This window comes from Archocentrus centrarchus, chromosome 19, assembly GCF_007364275.1.
Source record: "Archocentrus centrarchus isolate MPI-CPG fArcCen1 chromosome 19, fArcCen1, whole genome shotgun sequence".
NCBI classification, from domain to species: Eukaryota; Metazoa; Chordata; class Actinopteri; order Cichliformes; family Cichlidae; genus Archocentrus; species Archocentrus centrarchus.
The window spans coordinates 25,486,651-25,507,158 of NC_044364.1; the positions used below are offsets into that span (position 1 = coordinate 25,486,651).

The following is a 20,508-nucleotide window of genomic DNA, read 5'->3' on the forward strand; positions in this document are numbered from 1 at the left end:
TTCTGCTTTTGCTGTTGTTTCAGTTGTAGACTGTTACACAATGTAGCAGTAAAAATCAGAGGGGGGATACATTTTTATCCATGCCAGGGATAAGAAATAGAGTCAGAGACATATAGACCAGAATGGAGGAAATATACAAATCAACATTAAGTATATGGCAAACAAATAAATAATAATGAAATAATCCCTCTCTGTGCTTCACTTTGCAGCAGGAGCTCATTTGGTTGTCAGTGTCTTTGCTTCTCTTACAGCTAGTAGTCAATGGAAGTGCAAGAGGCTCATAGTGAAGCACTGGAGGGATGAGTGCGACAGCTGCTGGGGGAATCCTACTACACCATCAGGTCACATGGTACACGCAACATCATTCTATCCCTCTGATCCCTCCATCCGTCCCTTTTCCCTCTGTGTCTCACTAAGGCTGTGCGCAGACAGAGAGGGCAAAAATGCAGGAGGGTTTCAGAGGAAGGAGGAGGAGTGTGAGCAGCTGAGAGAGAGAGAATGAAGAGCAGAGCAACCAAGAGGAGGAGGAAAAGGAGAGGCAGTGAGCAGTGTGAGCCCAGATTACAGCCAAGGCAAGAGCAAAGGGGACAAAAATAAAGGGAATACTAGCTCAACTGTCATATTCTATCGTTGCGTCAATTTACACAGAAGAAAAAGAGGATTACAAACTAGATAGAGGGTGAAAAGAGGGAGACAAAAACAGGAGGAGAAGAGTGCTGTATCGCCAAGAGCAAACATTTTAGTGGACAGTGTTTTCACAAGTGAGGAGGATGTAGCAGTGACAAAGGTGATGTGTGTGTGTGTGTGTGTAAACTGAACCCCCTCACCCACAAATCCCCAATATCATCTACTGAGACCTGACCACAGGTTTCACAAGCCATGTTGAAGACCAGGACCCAGCTAAAATCCTGCTGAACGCCATGGCCCAGGTGAGGAGAGGCTTGCTCACAAACACATGCATGCAGCTATTTGTGCATTTGAAGATATATGCTTTGACTGAGTTGCAGAAACATATATAATCAAAGTGAAAGTTTGTCCTTTTTGTCTCTCTAGCACAATAGGGTAGCATATTGAATATAAGCAGCAATTATACTTGTGTAAATCAAATGAAAGCTTAATTGTTCAGAGAAGATCCACACTAGTAGGTAATAATTAACTTCAACTTTCCCCTCCCTGATTAAAGTCTGTTTCTGAGTTTTTCTGAGTGTTTGATATAATATGTAATATTTCTTGCTAAGTGGGCAAAAAAAGGAAGTTGTCAGAGGCATCCAGAATCAAATGTAGGACTAAAAAATTACACCTATCCAGCTAATTGTATAGCAGAGATTTTTTTTAATTTACTGTATTTTTACTGTATTTACTGTATTTTACAATTGTCAAGCTCTGATTTAGTTAACTGAAACAAGTAATTTTGTATCCTAAACCTACCAAACTGACTTAAATTAAATTCAGTTCAATTCAGTTCAATTCAATTCAATTCAATTCAATTCAATTCAATTCAATTCAATTCAATTCAATTCAATTCAATTTATATAATGCCAAATCACAACAAAAGTTATCTATTATTATTATGAGGTAAAGACCCATAAAGGGAAAACCCCAACAATCAGACAACCCCTGATGAGCAAGCACTTGGAGACAGTGGGAGGGAGCAACTCCCTTTTAACAGAAAGAAACCTCTGGCAGAATCAGGCTCAGGGAGGGGCAGCTAACTGCTGTGACTGGTTGGGGTGAGGGGAGGGAGACAGGACAAAAGGCACACTGTGGAAGAGAGCCAGAGATTAATAATAACTAACAATTAAATGCAAAGTGGTGTATAAACACATAAAGAGTGAAAAGCAGAGAGTGAAGAAGAAATGCTCAGCACATCACTGGGAAGCCTCCAGCTCCCTAAGGGAGTGCTAAGGTCACCTGATCTAAAAGACTATAAGCTAAAAGACGTGAAAGAATAAATTACTTTTCATTGACTTTTGGTTTCACACAGGACATCAGTCTACACTATTCCTCATGCAGACTATGTTCAATTCAATTCAATTTTATTTATATAGCAATAAATCACAGCAAACAGTCAAAGACCATACAATAATACAGAGAAAACCCAACAGTCAAAACCCCCCTATGCGCAAGCACTTGGTGACAGTGGGAAGGAAAAACTCCCTTTTAACAGGAAGAAACCTCCAGCAGAACCAGGCTCAGGGAGGGGCAGCCGTCTGCCACTGAGTTGGGCTGCGGGGAGAGAAAAGACATGCTGTGGAAGAGAGCCAGAGATTAATAACAATTAATGATTATATAACAATAATGACACTCACATGGCAATATCAGATAAACCATTCCTTTAAAACATTCATTTAGGAAGTTAAGTTTGCAGTTCATATAAAAAGATGAGGATAATATTAGTCTTGCTTGCTTATAGGCTATCAGACATTGGTTATGTTAAGCCATTTTCAAACATGCAGTACAATGACTGCTGGTAAACACTTCAGTATCTTAATTTTTGTTTTCATTTAGACCTAGTGTACTTTTATGTTCTTTCTATCTTGCTTTGTGCTTTGTGTTTGTTTTCACATGCATTGACTCAACAAAAGATCCAAATGCAAGACAAGACAGTACAGGAAGTAAGGTATAATATCTTGGACCCTGAAGGTGCATCCACACAAGTAGCAACTAGCAGTAGCATATGTAGTAACATATGCTGACCACATACAGTGTCAGTAAAATATAACAACTTATAGTGACAACAGGTAAAATAGGTGCTGGCAACATGAAGTGGGAGAGTATCTCAAATTTTGAGGTGATTGACTGCAGAGAAAAATACCATTGATTGACAGTGCATGCAGTGCAGTGATATTATATGCCTATGCTTTTGTCTAGTGACCAACTATCACCTACAATGAATGTGTATGACAAAGAATTGCACTGTATTTAGCAGCAGCTTTAAGGCTTCCTTGAAGTCCTGATAAGTTGCCTCATCCTCTCACACAGTCGTCAGAGAAAAAGCTCAACTGTAATCTTGCTGTCTTTATCGTGCTGTCTTCATAAATTCTATTGTTGTCCAAAAAAATCCTAAACAATTTCTGTGATTACTACTCTGTGTCAGCAGCACTTCACTGGCTACTGACAAGAAAACAAACATAGTATGGAGGACGCTAACAATGAATGGTCAACGAGTCAGTACGTTGGAGGTACTTCATGCCTGCAAAGCAAACAGGTTTTTTTTTAATGTTTGTAGAACTTAGTGATTCAACCACAAACTGTAGTCAAGTGAGCTGTTTGAAAAGCTCACATAGCTATGTTTTCCATTTCAGATTATACTTTCACCTTCTTTATGGTGTAACACTGTGTAACTTTTATTGCATTTACACTAACATTGGTGCTGTTGTCAATAAATTATCTTCACCTGTCTCTTGCCTTTGAGTCAAAACTCAGGTGCGGCTTCATCCATCTGTGCTTGGATCTAAAGTTTTTCAACCAGATAACTCAAAGGTGTTTTTAAAGGAGCAACTTCTTGATATCAGACCACACCTGATAAAAGCACTCCATTTGGACTAGCAGTGTGGTAGGTTGATCTACATGATGAGAATGGGAATTGGGCATTTTCGATAAAACACTTGCATTGCATCAGCCTCACCCAAAAAAGTAAAAAAAAGACAAGGAGAGGAGGCAAAAAAGTATTTATTTGTGTATTTTTAGCCAATCACCTCAAGTGATTTAATTTATTCAGTGTGTGATATGCATGTGTAGACACTGTGAGAGTGTTTTCTTTGTGACAGGCCCAGAAATCAAGGAAATACACTGCATGGGAGCTCTGTTAGGATCTTACTGTGTGAGGATACAGAGACAATGTATCCTTTAAGATTTAAGATAGAGAAGCCATTTGAGTGTGTTAGGGTGGAACAGCTCATTCTGCCCAGCAGAATAATGAAGAAACAAAGTAGCTGGCCAGAGTGTACGAGCTGCATTGTGGTTGTGGAGGTTTTGTGTAAACATCAGGATATCCTGTTCTTTCTCTTGTGGACAAACACATTTGCTGGAACAAACTGGATACAGGTTTAAACTGACAAATTTTCCAACACTATCACACAAAAACAGATAACCTCAGACAGATAATTACATTAGACTTTAAGATAACACTTTATAATATGGCCTGCGACTAAGGATGTAATTCCCCTGTAATTAAATGGAATTTCAATGCATTTTATTATTCTGACATTATTCTGTCACCAGGATGTGAGGGCCTGAACCTCCCGTCTATAGGATGTCTCTACCCCACCACAGCTGTGTCGTCTGCAAACTTGACTGTGTAGTTTGTGTCATGAATAGGGGTACAGTCGTGTGTAAAAAGTCAATATAGGAGTGCACTGAGAACACAGCCTTGGGGGTTGCCAGTGTTGAGGATGATGTCAGATGAGCAGAGCTCTCTAAGTCTCACAAGCTGTGGTCTGTTGGAGAGGAAATCCTTAATCCAGCTACACTGTAAAACCCAGTGAGTTAGTTCAACTCAAATTATTTGAGGAAACCGATTGCCTTGAATCTTTTAAGTTCATTAACTCAAACATTTAAAGCATGAAAAATTATTCATTGTGAGTAAAAGTAACTCAGATATTTTGTGTTAAAGCAACTTGGAAGAGTAAAGCTAATAGTACCAATTACATTTAGTTTCCCAAATTTCAAACTATCAAATATTATACACCTCATATGCAGCATGTTTTCTGAACCTTTTAGAAATGTGTTTATAGAAATCATTCGAACTAAGTAAGACTAATTAAACGTATCTTTTTTTCTACAAATATTGCCACTTGTGTTGAATTTACTGTTTTATTCCACAAAGGCAAATTATTAGATTGTAGCAGTGACAACTTTCAAACTATGCAAGTTGTTAGTAAAAGTCTCAGTATCATTATATTCCAATACATTAGACCAATTTATTTGTTCAAGTTCAGTCTTAAGATGCTGTTGCAGATGTTTAGGTATAAAAAGGTAGGATCTATTATGGCTTGATTATAGCTTGATGCTTCCTATTCATTTTTCTTGAGCAGAAAATAAAATTGTGATCAGAGAGACCCGATAGAAGGTTAAAAGTTTTGAAAATTCTATCAGGTTTGTTAGTGAAAATCAAATCAATAGTTTTTTGGATGTATTTGTTATTCTTGTTGGGCCATTTATAATCTTTGTTAAATTATACTTGTCAACAAGTTGTTTCAATTTTTTTCCTATCCAGTTTATTGTCTCAGTTGATGGTAAAAACACCCATAAAAATAATTTCCCTTTGAGAGTTGCAGTGGTGCAGTGTTCCAAGTTGATCATAAAATATTTCCTTGGTAGATGGAGGTCGATATATACAAATCATAGTGAATGACACTGTTTGAAATAATTTAAAATTTAAACCAATACATTCAAGATTAACTTGCCCTGAGCAAGATTAATATGCCCTTGATATTCTGAGCAATGTCTGAAAGATCAACTGGAGTGAAAGAGTCTAAACAAATACCAGCAGTGCTGAAAGCAGCAGTTAAGTCTTTGAGATGGTTATGAATATTTTTTTCTCTAATGTCTTAAATTTGTAAAGAAATCCATGAAGTCACTAATAGTTAAAGTGAAAGAAATACCCGGCTCAACAGAGCTCTGACTCTTTGTCAGCCTGCCTACAGTGCTTAAAAGAAACCTGGGGTTGTTCTTATTTTCTTCAATTAATGATGAATAGTATGATGTCCTAGCTTTATGGAGGACTTTTTTACATCGGAACTCTTTTTCCAGGTTAAATGAGCACTGTATGCTAAATGTTGGCTAGATAAATCAAGAGTTTTAGTGTTTGCAATTTTGCATATTTTCATTCTTTATAGTGATATGGGGGTGGTTTGGGGGTAGCAGTTTTGTTTATTTGTGAGTTGTGCTGCTTGTAAGTGGATAATGTACATTTATTTTTTTCCTGATGTGTTATGTTTGTGGATATTGTGGATGATATAGATATATTGCATAAATCACCATAAATTAAAGCTATTTAAAATATAATACACTGAGTAATACAGATGGGAAATGCCCAGCCATAGTGCAATATACTAGAGACTTACCAGTTTTATTATTGTATATAAATAAAAGTACCAGAACCAGTTGAGGTAACTTGTGAAACAGCATGCTTCAACAACCCTATTTAATCAAGGTTTAAAAATAAATATCCTGCATTCAGCGTGAAAGAGTGGAAATAGTTTGTACGCTCTGGTCACCATACATTAGCTTTACTGTGTGATTCAGTGAAGCGACTCAGGCTGAGCTGACATGTCCTCAACATGAGTCTAGTTCAGCAGCACTGCTGTCGACAGCCTTCAGGCATTTCTTTAGACTTCTTTATATCTTATCTCAGTTACACTGCTCTTGTCTTTTGGGTAATAATGAACAGTGTGTGTGTGTGTGTGTGAGAGAGAGAGGAGAGAGAGAGAGAGAGTGTGTGTGTGTCTGCTCATACTCATCAAGCTAAAAGCTAAGTAGGGGAAGACAGGCAAGAGAAAGAAAGATAAGAAGAGTGCAGTTGGACAGCGGGACAGATGCTGATAAATTATATCACACTGTAAGAAAATTAATGGCTGTAAATTCTAGCAGGCAGTGGCAACTGAAAAGACAGAAGTTGCTATGGTGTGTGTGTGTGTGTGCGTCCGTGTGTGTGTGTGTATTATGGAAGGCCATTTAGGAAATTATTGTATAAGAGTCTAAATATATTGAATGAAAATTAAAAAATATAAAATGAAACTTGAATGAATTTAATGAAAGTGCGAGTATATAGAACGAAACTTGAATGAAAGACTGACTCTTGAATGAAAACTGATGTTAGGGAGGCTCTAGTGGTTTCATTATGTAAAGCACATAATTTTGCTACAAGAAGTGGCACTATGAGTCAATCTCTATGGAATTTAGTAGCAGAAATCCTAAATAATGAGGAGCTAATTAACACCCTGGCAAATCCATGTAGTGACCAACCTAATATTACCAGGAGTGTTCCGTATCATAAAAGTGATGAAGAAATTTATTCACTGTTCCACCGTGGAAGACCAAATGAACTGCTTTGAACCACTCAGGTCAGACAGCTCCTGCATATTAAGATAACATTAGACAGAACATGGCTTCAAACATCTCAGAGGCCCTCCACAACATCAGGCCAAGACTACAATCTTCGCCCTTTCACTAAAAATGGCCAAAGACAGAAGAGGTAAGAACAAAACGTGTATTCAAACTTATAGTTAGCGCTGGATCAGGTGACCCTTAACCGCCCCTTAGTTATGCTGCTATAGGCCTAGGCTGCTGGGGGGGGGGGGGGGGGTTCCCATAATGCACTGTTTCTTTTCATTCACCTTATTTACTTTGTTCATACTACACTCTGTATTTAATTGTTAATTATTATTCATCTCTGGCTCTCTTCCACGGTGTGTCTTTTGTCCTGTCTCTCTCCCCTCAGCCCCAACTGGTCATGGCAGATGACTGCCCCCACCCTGAGCCCCCTATGAGTGCTTGCTCATAGGGGGTCATTTTTGACTGTTGTGTTTTCTCTGTATTATTGTAGGGTCTTTATCCACAATACAAAGCGCCTTGGGGCGACTGTGATTTGGCGTTATGTAAATAAAATTGAATTTAACTGAATTGAATCACTCCCTACAAATGGTCAATGGGGTAAGCAGTAGCATCTGATGTCTTCATCACTCCCCACAAATGCAGTACATATGGAAATTGGAATTGATGAGTAAATATCACCTGGAGCCAGTAGGTGGATGCTGGGGTGGTGGGGAGGTTGGGCAATAGCAGCAATGCTATAATGGGGAGGGAGATAGAAAAATTTGCAGCTTCAGTAGACCACCATATTGGGAGGGTACGTTTCCTATAAAATGTAAAATCAGTAAGGCATATTAGTTTCTACGAAACAGTGTAACTTACATTGCCTTCTTAACAACCTTCACTTCACTCCATGGAATACTTTAGGAGTAAATAAATCATAATTTCCCTCAGACAATTTTTGCATTGCCTTCGGCAGATAAACAAGGACTGGTGACTTTTCACCACACTCTGCATTACTTGGTTTTTGTTTGGGTTTTATTTTTAGCTTTTAGATTTAATCACTCAAGATAATCTTTGGAAATATGGGGAAATCTAATATACCATACTATACTGCAATGCCTTTATATTATGTATATTGTTTTTTAGTCATGAAGCACCCTCTGACATCTTTATGCAAAGTATAAAAGTCTTCTCTTAATTTGAGTTCTTTAGTATCTTGGCTCAATGAGCACTGCCTAGCTGATGTTAAAATCTTTGTGGTACTGCCCTCCTGGGCTTATGCATGACATCATCACTGTGTTACAGGGTGCATGTCTCAAGGTTGATGCTACCATCTGTGCTGTAACATTTACACACCAATAACTCCATCATTCTGTGTCTAATATGTATGTTTGAAAAACCAAGCGGTTCTAAATGTGGATATGTGTTGTTTCCTGCTCTAGTTAATTCAGCTGCAACAGAACTTTAAATAGAATGTTGCCAGCTTATCTTTTGTGGTGTGTGTGTGTGTGTGTGTGTGTGTGTGTGTGTGTGTGTGTGTGTGTGTGTGTGTGTGTGTGTGTGTGTGTGTGTGTGTGTGTGTGTGTGTGTGTGTGTTTGATGCTGATTTGATAATAGGTTTCCTCTGGAGTATATATCCCTGAGGGTCTTCTAGCAAGAACATATGATGTATAATTGTTTGTGTATGTATGTACAACAATACTCATGTAGGCTCTGGCTTTTAAACAATGCTCAGTTGGTACCAAGGTGCCGAAAGTTTGTCAAGAAAGAAAAAAAATGCCCCATTCCATTAGACCACCATCAGTCACTGATATAAGGCAGGATTAATCCATTTCATGTTGTTTATGCCAAATTCAGTCCCTGCCATCTGAATGTAACATCAGAAACTGACACTCATCATGTGCAGGAAAAGCCCAATAGATCAGCAGTTTCTGAAATACTCAGACCAGCCCACGTTACACCAACTACCATGCCACATTCAAAGTCACTTAAATCACCTTTTGTCCCTATTCAGATGCTTGATTCAAACTTCAGCATGTCATCTTGACTATGTCTACATACCTAACATTAAGTTGTTGCCATGTGATTAGATATTTGCATTAATGGGGAAACTAACAAAGTGGCCAATGAGTATATATGAGTATATACTTAACAGATATATTAATATTAATAACAGCCAATACAAATACAGATGCACTGTATGGAAATAGAGAAGTCATCATTGTAGTAGAGTAACACTTACCAGACTACAAACTGCAGCATTACTCTTTACAGTGACTATATGTGAGTTTTACCTAGTCAGTGCTTTGAAACCTTTGGCAAATGTAGTCTCAATAGTGGAGCTAAGTGTGAGAACATAAAAATATAATATAGTATAGGATGGATGGATATTATAGTAATATTGGTTATATCACAATCGTATAAAAACTGCTTTTGAAGCTCGTCAGTTTTAGTTTTTCATACTTTGTCAGGTGCAAGAGTGACTGTTGAGTAATAACTCGACAAAAGATACCGTTTAAAAAATTGCATTCAACAACCAACTGTTCACAAAATAGCAGCATTATGTGTTTAATGTGTGTAATATTAAGGAAACACATGAACATTAACAAGAAAAACATGAACTCCAAAACTCAATAAACTCTCCAACAAACTTCATCGTCAGTGCAGAACACGTGGTGTAAAACATCAGAACACAGACAAAAACAAACTGAACTCTTTGAAGGAATCAAAGCTCAAATCCAGCTGCATCCTGATGTTCTCACCACATGAAGCTGCTTCTGTTTTGGAGCTGCTCGGAGAGCTAGCTTTGCAGCCTCTGTACACAACCTACTTAAGTGGCCAACCATTTATGCTTGTGTAGCTGGATTGTGTGTGTTAATTACCTTGCGGTCGTGTGTTGGTGTTTTATATGCGATGCCGCCTGGGACTTTTTTTGGTCCTTGCTCTTTGTGCTCAGTTTTTTGGCTGCAAACATATTTGTCCCTGTTTGTCCACTTTCTTCATTTCCTCACATCCATTCCGATAATTCCAGCAGTCTCCCTCCAGGAATTTGCTGACATTTGTGAGTCCTTATATTGATGCTTTGATTATTATTCCTGATTGTTATTCTCTGACTGATGGATTCAAACACTGCAGCAAAAAGTAGCCAGAAATGCACAAGGACTGAACAGGTTAATCACAACCTTGTGGGCTGTGTGGACCCGACATGTAGTTCGATTTCTCCAGAGGCGCACGTCAGGTTACATTGAAGGATCAGTGCGGTTTCTCGGGAGACCGCTGCCATTACTTTGCGGACCGATGCGGTGAGCATGCACACGTGCGCACACAGTTGCCCGATGGCGCTCCCAGGGTAGAGCGAAAAAAAATGATTTCATATGAATCCACAAGGGTTTTTTAAACATTGGGCTGAGTCAGGTTTGTTAATGGTTAACCAGCTATTCATAGAAGAACATTTAAAATCATTTCTACAATTACAACAGATATATGGCTTGCCCCTCCCAAGATCTTTTTTCGCTATTTTCAAATAAGACACTACATAACTATCAATAACGAATGGGAAAGGATTAGGAGACCCCCCATAGAGATGGAACAATATTTTATTGATTTGATGGAAAAAACATAACTCCAAAACACTGCATATCAAAAATATATAAAATTTTGCAAATAAGTGTAATGGAAGACACTGCCTTTATTAAAGGAAAGTGGGAGCTAGAGGCCAACATTATCACTGAAGAAACAGATTGGGAGAGAAGTTTTATATCTAGTCATAAAAGTACCAATAGTCCTACTTATAAGGAATTTGACTGGAAAGTAAAGGTTAGCTTTTTCAGGACTCCAAGGGGACTGGCTGGCCTCATACCCTCATGTTCTCCATTAAGCTGGAGAGGACGTGGGGAGATTGGAGATCATGCTCACATTTTTTGGGACTGCCAGTACCTGCAGGCGTACTGGACGGACACCAAGGAGGAAATTTACGTAATTTTAGGGGTGAAAAACCCCCTATGCAGAATATTATATATTGGGATGTATACCCAAGGACTTCCCAGATCTCTCTGCAGATAAACTCAACATGCACAACGTTCTGCTTTTGGCTAGGAAAATGATAACCATATTCTGGAAACAAACAACACCACCGACAACACCCAATGGATTAAAAGAGTAAAGGACATCTATGTTATGGAAGAATTGACTGCACAATTGAGATTGAGGAAAGACGCATTTGTACGAAGGTGGCTACCAATTAGGATATATTTGGAAAAAAGAGTTTTAGATTCTATTACCAGGAGAGGTTCTGTATTTAAATGTTCTGTTTATACTTGATATACTTGCAATATGGGTATTCATGTCTGAAGCTTAATAAAGTGAGTTAAAAAAAAAAGTCTGCGTGAACAATGACACCTACAGTTGTTGTGTCTGTTAGAGGGAACTAAAATAGGACATGCATTCACTTTCTGTTGTCAGTAAATAAGTTCATTTGAATAGGTATTGCATTCACTTAATACTTAAATGATTTTACGTTAAAAGAAAACTGCACTAAAAAGTGCCAGACACAAGTGTGATGTCAATGTTGTAAACAATCAACATGCAAATTTATAGCATTAAATTGTTTGTAATTTAAAAAAAACATAATACTTAATAAATGGTTCATTTTCATAATTCCTGTGAACCCCAACACCTAACTGTAAGAAAAGCAGAGAAGTCCTTTCTAATCAAATATATTTGATCCACTATATTTGAGAGTGCATGCCAGTCTCACAAAGCACTGGCCAACAAACCATTACACAACAGCCTTAATCTTCTGGATTTTAATCCCCCACCCTTTATCAAGCTGCCTGCTCATTACTTATACATACAAAATAAATCTTATCTTGCATGTGCTGCATCCTGTAACACACTCAAATTCTTTCTTTGCATTACTACAGAGCGAAAACAGAACTTTGACTAAAGTTAGTACAGCATAAGAACTTTTCATGGGTGTTCCATTTGCAACATTAATGTATTAAGGACATTTTATAGCATTGCTATATATGCAACCCTATGGGTTGGGTTGGTACTCTGCATGTGCATTGACTGCATCATCAACAAAATGTACAGTAAAGTTTCATGGTGCTAAGATGGTAAAAATGGAATCAAGACTCATCTATTTTCTAGGCTTCTTCTTCTGCCAACTTGGCTTAATCACCTGAAATAAACCTGCTGCTAACACAGAGACACTCTCTGGCTTTTCAACTGGTTGATGCCAAATACCTTGTTAAAGTCAGCAGCTTCTTCTTATAGATCAGCCATCACCAATAGGCGGACCTCGGTCCGGATACGGACCGAAATGATGTCTCAAGCAGACCCGAACCTAATACCAAAACAGAAATAACCACTTAATTAAAATCTTGTTGAGCACTTTCTGGTTTACCGGTGCAGCTTTTACAGTCCTTACGGTAGTAGTGAAGCGTCCAAGGAAACCCACTGACCAATTGCATGCGAGTTTAGCTATACCACATGATATCACCAAGCTGGTTCCTGCCGGCTGGTAAACTTTGTAACAAACAGGGTTATTATAGTTAACGAAAACAAAAGAAATAATGAAAACTGAAACTGAAAAAAAATTTTTCATTAACTGAAATAAATAAAATCTATAATTAAAAGCAAAAAACAGTATTGTGAGTTTACAAAACTAACTAAAACTAAGAAAAATTATAGATAAAATGACCTTTGTTTTTGTAATTTTATTAAAGCCCCTATCCAACAGGGAGGACCTGAAGTCTGGGTTATCTGCAATTGGTATGGCTCTTGATAATGAAGTTGGGATTCCATGACTTTTCCTAACTTTGTCCCAAATATTTAATATATTTAGTATCCATTTATTTTTAATTTTCAGCTTTTTCCAAAATGATTTACTTAAAAATGCTATTGTATGTAGGGGATATTCAGGCACTGAGTTTTGTTCAATTTGTACCCACCCTGTCTATACCATTTTTAATCCAGTGCACCAATATGCGTAATTGAGCGGCCCAATAATAATTCCTAAAATCTGGTAGTGCTAGTCCCCCTTTTTGTTTAGATAATTGGCGCCTGGGTCACGGCGCCCGTGAGCAGCTTTACAGATAGCTGAAATAATGGAAAACAAAAAGATGACACAGGAGAAGCGGTTTGTCATCTCTGATTCCTCCTCAGCTATATTTATTAACACATCACATCATCAACTGTTAATGTAACACCTTAGTCGTTACAGGGTTTGGACCAGATGACAGGTTCGGCTATGTAGAGTAGAGTTAGTGTCACCACAATTAAGGACCACAGACCAAGAGAATAAATTTAAATTAGCCGGCAAGATTTATTTACACACAACAAAAACCATAAAAGACTTTGACAACAGAAAACACAACAGCATACACCTTCCTGGTGTATAATCCCTCTTTTTGTTATCTTAACCAAAAGAAATAACTTAAATTTAGGGTTATTTGTTCAGTTCCCTTTGGTTTGTCTGTTTGAGTTAACTCAGTAGTCACTAAACCTAGTTTAGTTCTCTTGCTTCAAAATCTATTTATCTATTTTATTATTATTTTTTTTTTAAAGTTAATACAAACATTAGGCTCTGTATTCAGATTCGGCAGACTCAATGTTATGTTAGGTTTAACCAACAAAATAGTTTGCAATCTCAATAATATCACAGCAGTACCACACAGGGTCATTCAATATTAAAATAAAAATATTGAACCAAAAGACACAACTCAAAATAATCCAGCAAAAGGCTGAACAAGGTGTGATGCACATGAGAGTCTCTTTTCTTTTGTCCTGCTGTTGATCCCTCTATTGTCTGTGTTCTGCGCTAGTCTTGAATCCACTGCTGTTAGCAGTCAAGGATAAATCCTACCAGTTCGGATGAAAACGGTCAACACTCAGCAGACAGCATGTTGCTCCACATGCACAGATCAGCAAATTCACAGTTCATCAGGTCCGGTGGCTCGCCATCTCGTTTCACCGCGTATGAAGTCCCACTTCAGTACTAGCTCAACTTTTCTCCACTCCAACTTAAATGGCCTAATGTAAGCAACATAAAATATCAATAAATAAACAAAATAAAGCGTTGGCTGCTTAAGACATTAGCCAAGAGTCAGCGTTTTGCTTAATAGATGCTGATTAAGCTGCACACCCGCCAAAATGGCGGAGCGGAGATAAGTCAAAACACAACACTTGCACTTCAATTTCACACATGGGCATCATAATATCAAGTTTTAAAACACAAACAACATAAATCTGACATCTTAGCTTATACTGTTTCCCAAATAATACATTCAACGTAACAAAATTCTCAAAAGAAATAAAATACATTTTTACGAACTCACCAAGTCCCATTCAGCAATGTACACACGTCTGAAGGGCAGGATAAAGTGGAAAAACAAAACAATTTCTCAAAAAATTAAAGATACTCTTGTAGGAGTCGGTGGAAGGAGACACGAGCCGGTATGTAGTCTCAGCTTTATTAGGAAAAACTCACAACAAACTACAACTCCGAATATAACTCCTCAAAAGGAGGAGTCAAGCCCTTTTATCCTAGGCCTCTCTCTCCCGCCTTTTCCCTATCTATTCCGGTCTCTCTCTTCGCAATAAGAGCTTGGGGCATTCTGGTGTGAAATGTGCATATATGTGGCCACCACACAGGCCCCCCCTGAACACACAGAATGGCAAACAATACAATAATAAAAACAGCAACCATTTTAACTCAACATAGCAAAAATAAAATACCACATCAAGAGTATCTCCTAGGGGGTTTAACAAGGCGGCCACTACGGCTGTGCTTGGCGACCACAGGTGGTGAAAACGAGGGAGGGGCATAGCCCCGACTACGGCGAGACTGCCCCCTCGCAGGGGAAAAAACAGCAGCTGGGGGCAGGTCCTCCGAGTGAGGCATAGAAACGGGAGGACGACCGCGGCGCGGAGGTTGGGCCAACTCAATAGGACCATCCGGAAACATGTGAGCAGGCTTAAGGCGATCCACCGAAACCCGCTCCTGACGACCTCCCAGCTCAACCAAAAAATCCTTAGGTCCCACCTCTAGCACACGGAATGGACCATCATAAGGAGGTCGAAGTGGAGAACGGTGCGCGTCATGGCGGATAAAAATGTACTTGGCAGACATCAGGTCCTTTGGCACATATGACTGTGGAAGGCAGTGATGCGCCGCTACTGGGGCCAAAAACCTATCATTCCCCGGAAAAACCGGCCCGCTCCTTTTGTCGGCCCCCGAAGCAGATGCACCAGGAAGGAATTCCCCTGGAACCCTCAAAGGCTGGCCCAGGACCAGCTCGGCTGAAGAAGACTGCAGGTCCTCCTTAGGTGTCGCACGCAGGCCCAGCAGGACCCAAGGAAGGCGGTCAACCCAGCTGCTGTCCACCAGCGCAGCCCGTAAGGCAGCCTTCATGGTACGGTGGAACCTCTCGCAAAGGCCATTGGACTGCGGGTGGTACGCGGTAGTGCGATGGAGTCTGACGCCAAGGTTCTCCGCCACAGCAGTCCACAGCTCAGACGTGAACTGAGGACCCCTGTCAGATGTCAAGTCAAGCGGTACGCCAAACCGAGATACCCAGGAGGAGACGAACGCACGAGCAACATCTGCTGAGGTGGTTGACGCCAAAGGAACTGCTTCAGGCCACCGAGTCGTCCTGTCCACCATTGTCAGGAGATGGGTGAAACCCCGGGAAGGGGGAAATGGACCTACCAGGTCTACATGGACATGTTCGAACCTTCTCTGTGGTATGGGAAAGTGCTCCAGAGGGGATTTGGTGTGTCGTTGCACTTTGGCGCGCTGACAAGCAACACATGAGGAAGCCCACGCCCTGACCTCTTTCCGGAGGCCGGGCCACACAAACTTGGCCCCTACCAACTTAACTGAGGCTTTAACTCCTGGGTGCGAAAGAGAATGAACTGCCTCAAAAACCCGCCGACGCCAGCAAGCAGGAACCAAGGGGCGAGGCCTGCCCAATGAGACGTCGCAAAGTAGGGTTACGCCACTATCCTGAAATGAGACATCTTCCAAACGCAAACTGGACTCGGCCGCCTTAAAAGCCTGAATCTCCGTATCCGTAAGTTGGTCGGCAGCCATGGCAGAGTAGTCCACTCCCAAATGCACAGAACTAACCTGCGCCCTGGACAGACAGTCAGCCACCCGATTACACTTGCCGGCGACGTGCTGAATGTCAGTGGTAAACTCTGAAATAGCAGAAAGCTGCCGTTGCTGCCGTGCAGTCCATGGTTCTGAAACCTTTGCCATGGCAAATGTGAGAGGTTTGTGGTCTACAAAAGCGGTAAAGTCACGGCCCTCAAGCAGGAACCGGAAATGACGCGTCGCGAGAAAAAGGGCAAGGAGCTCCCTGTCAAACGTACTGTACTTTCTCTCCGCATCCCGAAGCTTCCTGCTAAAAAAGGCGAGGGGCTGCCAAGCACCACCCACCCATTGTTCGCACACGGCCCCGACTGCAAAATCGGAGGCATCGGTAGTAAGGGCAACAGGCGCCTCGGGAGACGGGTGGGCCAGCAGGGCAGCGTTGGCAAGAGCAGCTTTGGCACTGTCAAATGCCTGCACCCGCTCAGGTGTCCACTCTATCTCTTGGTTGCCTTTCTTGCCCTTAAGTGCATTGTACAGAGGGTGCATGAGGTGAGCAGCCCGGGGGATGAAACGGTTATAAAAGTTCACCATCCCCAAAAACTCCTGCAGGGGCTTCACTGAGGAAGGGCGCGGAAAAGCAGAAACCGCCTCCACCTTAGCGGGCAGGGGAAACGCCCCTTGGGGCGAAACGAGGTGTCCCAAAAACTCTATGGCCGGCAGACCGAACTGGCATTTAGCTGGATTCACAATCAAACCGTGCTCACTGAGACGCTCAAACAACTGGCGGAGGTGCACTGAATGCTCCGCGGCGGAAGGGCTGGCAACCAGTATGTCATCCAGATAGACGAACAAAAATGGCATACCACGCAAAACGGAGTCCATGAGGCGCTGAAACGTCTGTGCCGCGCCCTTCAGACCGAAGGGCATTCGCAAAAACTCGAAAAGGCCAAAAGGAGTGATAACCGCGGTCTTGGGCACATCACGCGGATGGACAGGAACCTGATGGTATCCCCTCACCAAATCCACCTTTGAAAAAATAGTTGCCCCCGCAAGATGAACCGAAAAATCTTGAATGTGGGGAACCGGGTACCTGTCATTAGTCGTCGCATTATTAAGGCGCCTAAAATCCCCACAAGGGCGCCACCCACCGTCAGCTTTAGGGACCATGTGCAACGGGGACGCCCACGGGCTGTTTGAGCGGCGCACAATACCAAGGCACTCCATGTTTGCAAACTCCTCCCTGGCTATCGCTAACTTCGCGGCATCGAGACGGCGTGCACGCGCAAAAACCGGCGGACCCACAGTGGTAATGTAATGCTCCACACCATGTTTAGCTACGGCTGCAGAGAAGGTGGGAACCGTGAGGGTGGGAAACTCGGCAAGCAAACGCTGGTACTCATCACCTGTGGCAAGCATGTTAGCGAGGGGCAGGGGGCGAGGACTACCAAGTGTACAGGGGTAGGTATCAAAAGACACAGCATCTATCAAGCACCTATTAGCTACATCGACCAACAACCTGAAAGCACACAAGAAATCAGCGCCGAGTATAGGTACTGACACAGACGCTATCACAAAGTCCCAGTTAAACTGACGTCCCTTGAAACACACAGTCACCAACCTCATTCCATATGTGCGAATGGGGGTACCGTTCGCCGCGTCCAGCAGGGGTCCGTGACATTGTCCCAAGGCGTCCGCAGCTGAAGCCGGCATGATGCTACGCTGAGCACCCGAGTCCACAAGCAGACGGCGTCCCGAAGCAGTGTCCTCAATGAAGAGCAGCTTGTCCGAGCTGCCAGCGCACACAGCTGCTAGTGAGCACCGGCCCTCTCGTTTCCCTGGTGCTGGAAGGTACACGGCGGAATGCAGCGCTTCGCCTTCACTCCGAACCGGCGATGATAGAAGCAGAGCACGCTCTCCTTCCTCCGGCGCTCTGCGACGGCGGCCACAGCACCAGCTTCTCTAGCCTCCGTCCCTTGTAGAGCCGCACTCGGTAAAAGTGCATGCACACCGGAATGCCTGGATGCCAGCAAAATCTTGTCCGCCTCTTCAGCTAGCCCGCGGTAATCCTTGGCCCGTATCAGAGCGGAGCTGGCTAGCGCGGTGCGCACGGGAGGGGGGAGCTGGCGCAGGAACAGATGCGTAAAGAGAAACGAAGCGTCACCCGGGCCGAGCAGAGCCAGCATGTGCTCCATCAGCTCGGAGGGTTTACCATCTCCCAAGCCATTCAGGGACAACAGGCGATCAGCCCGCTCTTCGTCTGAAAGCTGATAAATCCGCAGCAGGTTCTCCTTCAGCGCTCCATACTTGTTAGCAGGCGGCGGGTCCCGGAGCAGTCCCATCAGCCGGCGGGTAGAAGCAGAGTCCAGCGCCGCGACGACATGGTAATACTTGGTGTCGTCTGAGGTGATCCCGCGGAGGTGAAACTGGGCCTCCACATGCTGGAACCAAGGCTCTGGATCGTGCTGCCAGAACTCCGGGAGCTTGACCGTGGCCGCAAAAATAGCGGGAGAAACGGCGGCGGCTGGTGAGGAAACAGCGGCCGCTGAGCTGTCGTCAGCAGACATGTTCTTTAGTCGGGGTCACCAATGTAGGAGTCGGTGGAAGGAGACACGAGCCGGTATGTAGTCTCAGCTTTATTAGGAAAAACTCACAACAAACTACAACTCCGAATATAACTCCTCAAAAGGAGGAGTCAAGCCCTTTTATCCTAGGCCTCTCTCTCCCGCCTTTTCCCTATCTATTCCGGTCTCTCTCTTCGCAATAAGAGCTTGGGGCATTCTGGTGTGAAATGTGCATATATGTGGCCACCACACTCTTTTAGATAAATTTCCTTTGTTTAATAACTGCAGCTCGACGTCTGTGTGTCTGCAGCGATCTTGGTCAGAACTGAAAAGAATCCGGTTGGCTACTACCGGTCACATGGGCCACGCTGGGACACTTTCAGAATAAAAGCTTGCCTATTTAAAATTTCAACCATACATATTTTTTAACCAACCAATAATCATCCATGGATTGAATGTTTGTTTTTAATATTTTTAAACCAGTTTTTTCCAGATGAAATAATAAACAAAAATAAATTTTTATCAGGTTTTTACCTCATGCACACTGTCACCTGGGTTACACCCTCCCCTCTAAAATCTATGCAAGTCCCTTTGCATAGTGCATATGTTCAGACTATTTAAGGTGCTTCAATGGAATTAGTTATCGCTTCACTTAAGCTTTGAAATAAAGACTCAACTATGCTAATAAGAGGGTTTCCCAACTCAGGGTAAGTTAAGAGTTTTGGCTTTGTTCTTTCTCGAGAAGACCTTCTGACAGTAGGTTGTGTATCAGGGTCATGCTCTTCTGTGTTATTATCCACGGGTTCGTTCTCCTTCATTTGGTTCTGAGTTGCTTCCTCTGCTTCAGGTGCAGTTTCCATTTCTTTTTCCATTCCAGGTACAGGTAAGTTTTTGAGGTTCAGTGGCATATCCGGTTCGGAATCAGGTCCAATAATCTGCTCATTACATCCATCTGGAGCAATTTCAGGAACTGTCACAGGTTCTGAGACTGTTGCATTATCAAAGGTTGGTTGCTCAACAGTAGAATCTGAATGATTACAGGGAGAAAGGACTACTTCGTATTCCTTTATGGACTTTGAAACTTCCAGAGGAGCAACTGGAGGATAATACAATAGGTAGTTATCCTCGTCGTCCAGGTTGTAATCCAGGTCTTGTTCGTCAGGATCAGTTATAGGGTGCTGACGTGTACTTGGCCGGCTTAGCTTTTCTTGCTCTGAGGAGACATTCACAGGAACGGTGGGCAAAAACCCACATGGCAACAAAAGGTCTCTGTGAAGAGTTCTTGTGGGACCAGCCTGATGCTCAGGCTTGACAGTGTATACAGGTAAGTTGCCCTTTTGACTCAAGACAACATGTACCACAGGTTCCCACTTATCAGCCAACTTGTGTTTGCCTCTAAGCCGGACATTCCTCACAAGTACACGATCACCAATATCAAGGACAGATTCAGTGACATGTTTGTCATAACGGGCCTTGTTCCTTTCAGCAACTTTCGCAGCATTTTTGGTAGCTATTTGGTAGCTCTCCTGAAGATGGGATCTGAGTGCTTTGACATACTGCGAGTGGGATTGTTGCTGACGACGATTTAAAGGAACATTGAAGACAAGGTCAATTGGCAGCCTAGGTTGTCTTCCAAACATTAACTCATAGGGTGTAAACCCAGTGCTTTCATGTTTGGTGCAGTTATAGGCGTGCACAAGTGGCTTAACAAAGTCACGCCAGTGTCTCTTGTCTTCGTCTTTGAGTGTTCCAAGCATGTTGAGTAATGTTCTATTAAACCGTTCAACCGGGTTTCCTCTAGGATGATAA

The 20,508-nt window shown here is 42.1% G+C and overlaps 1 protein-coding gene across 1 annotated transcript in view; it reads left to right on the forward strand.

Annotated features, from left to right (window-relative positions):
- Positions 1-456: 456 nt before the first annotated feature.
- Positions 457-20,508, forward strand: part of LOC115797814 (rho GTPase-activating protein 21-like) — a 218,218-nt gene continuing 198,166 nt past the window's right edge. The window contains exon 1 of the mRNA XM_030754328.1: positions 457-929. Coding sequence (XP_030610188.1) covers positions 921-929 — 9 coding nt within the window. The 5' untranslated portion in view covers positions 457-920. The remainder of the gene's footprint in view (positions 930-20,508) is intronic.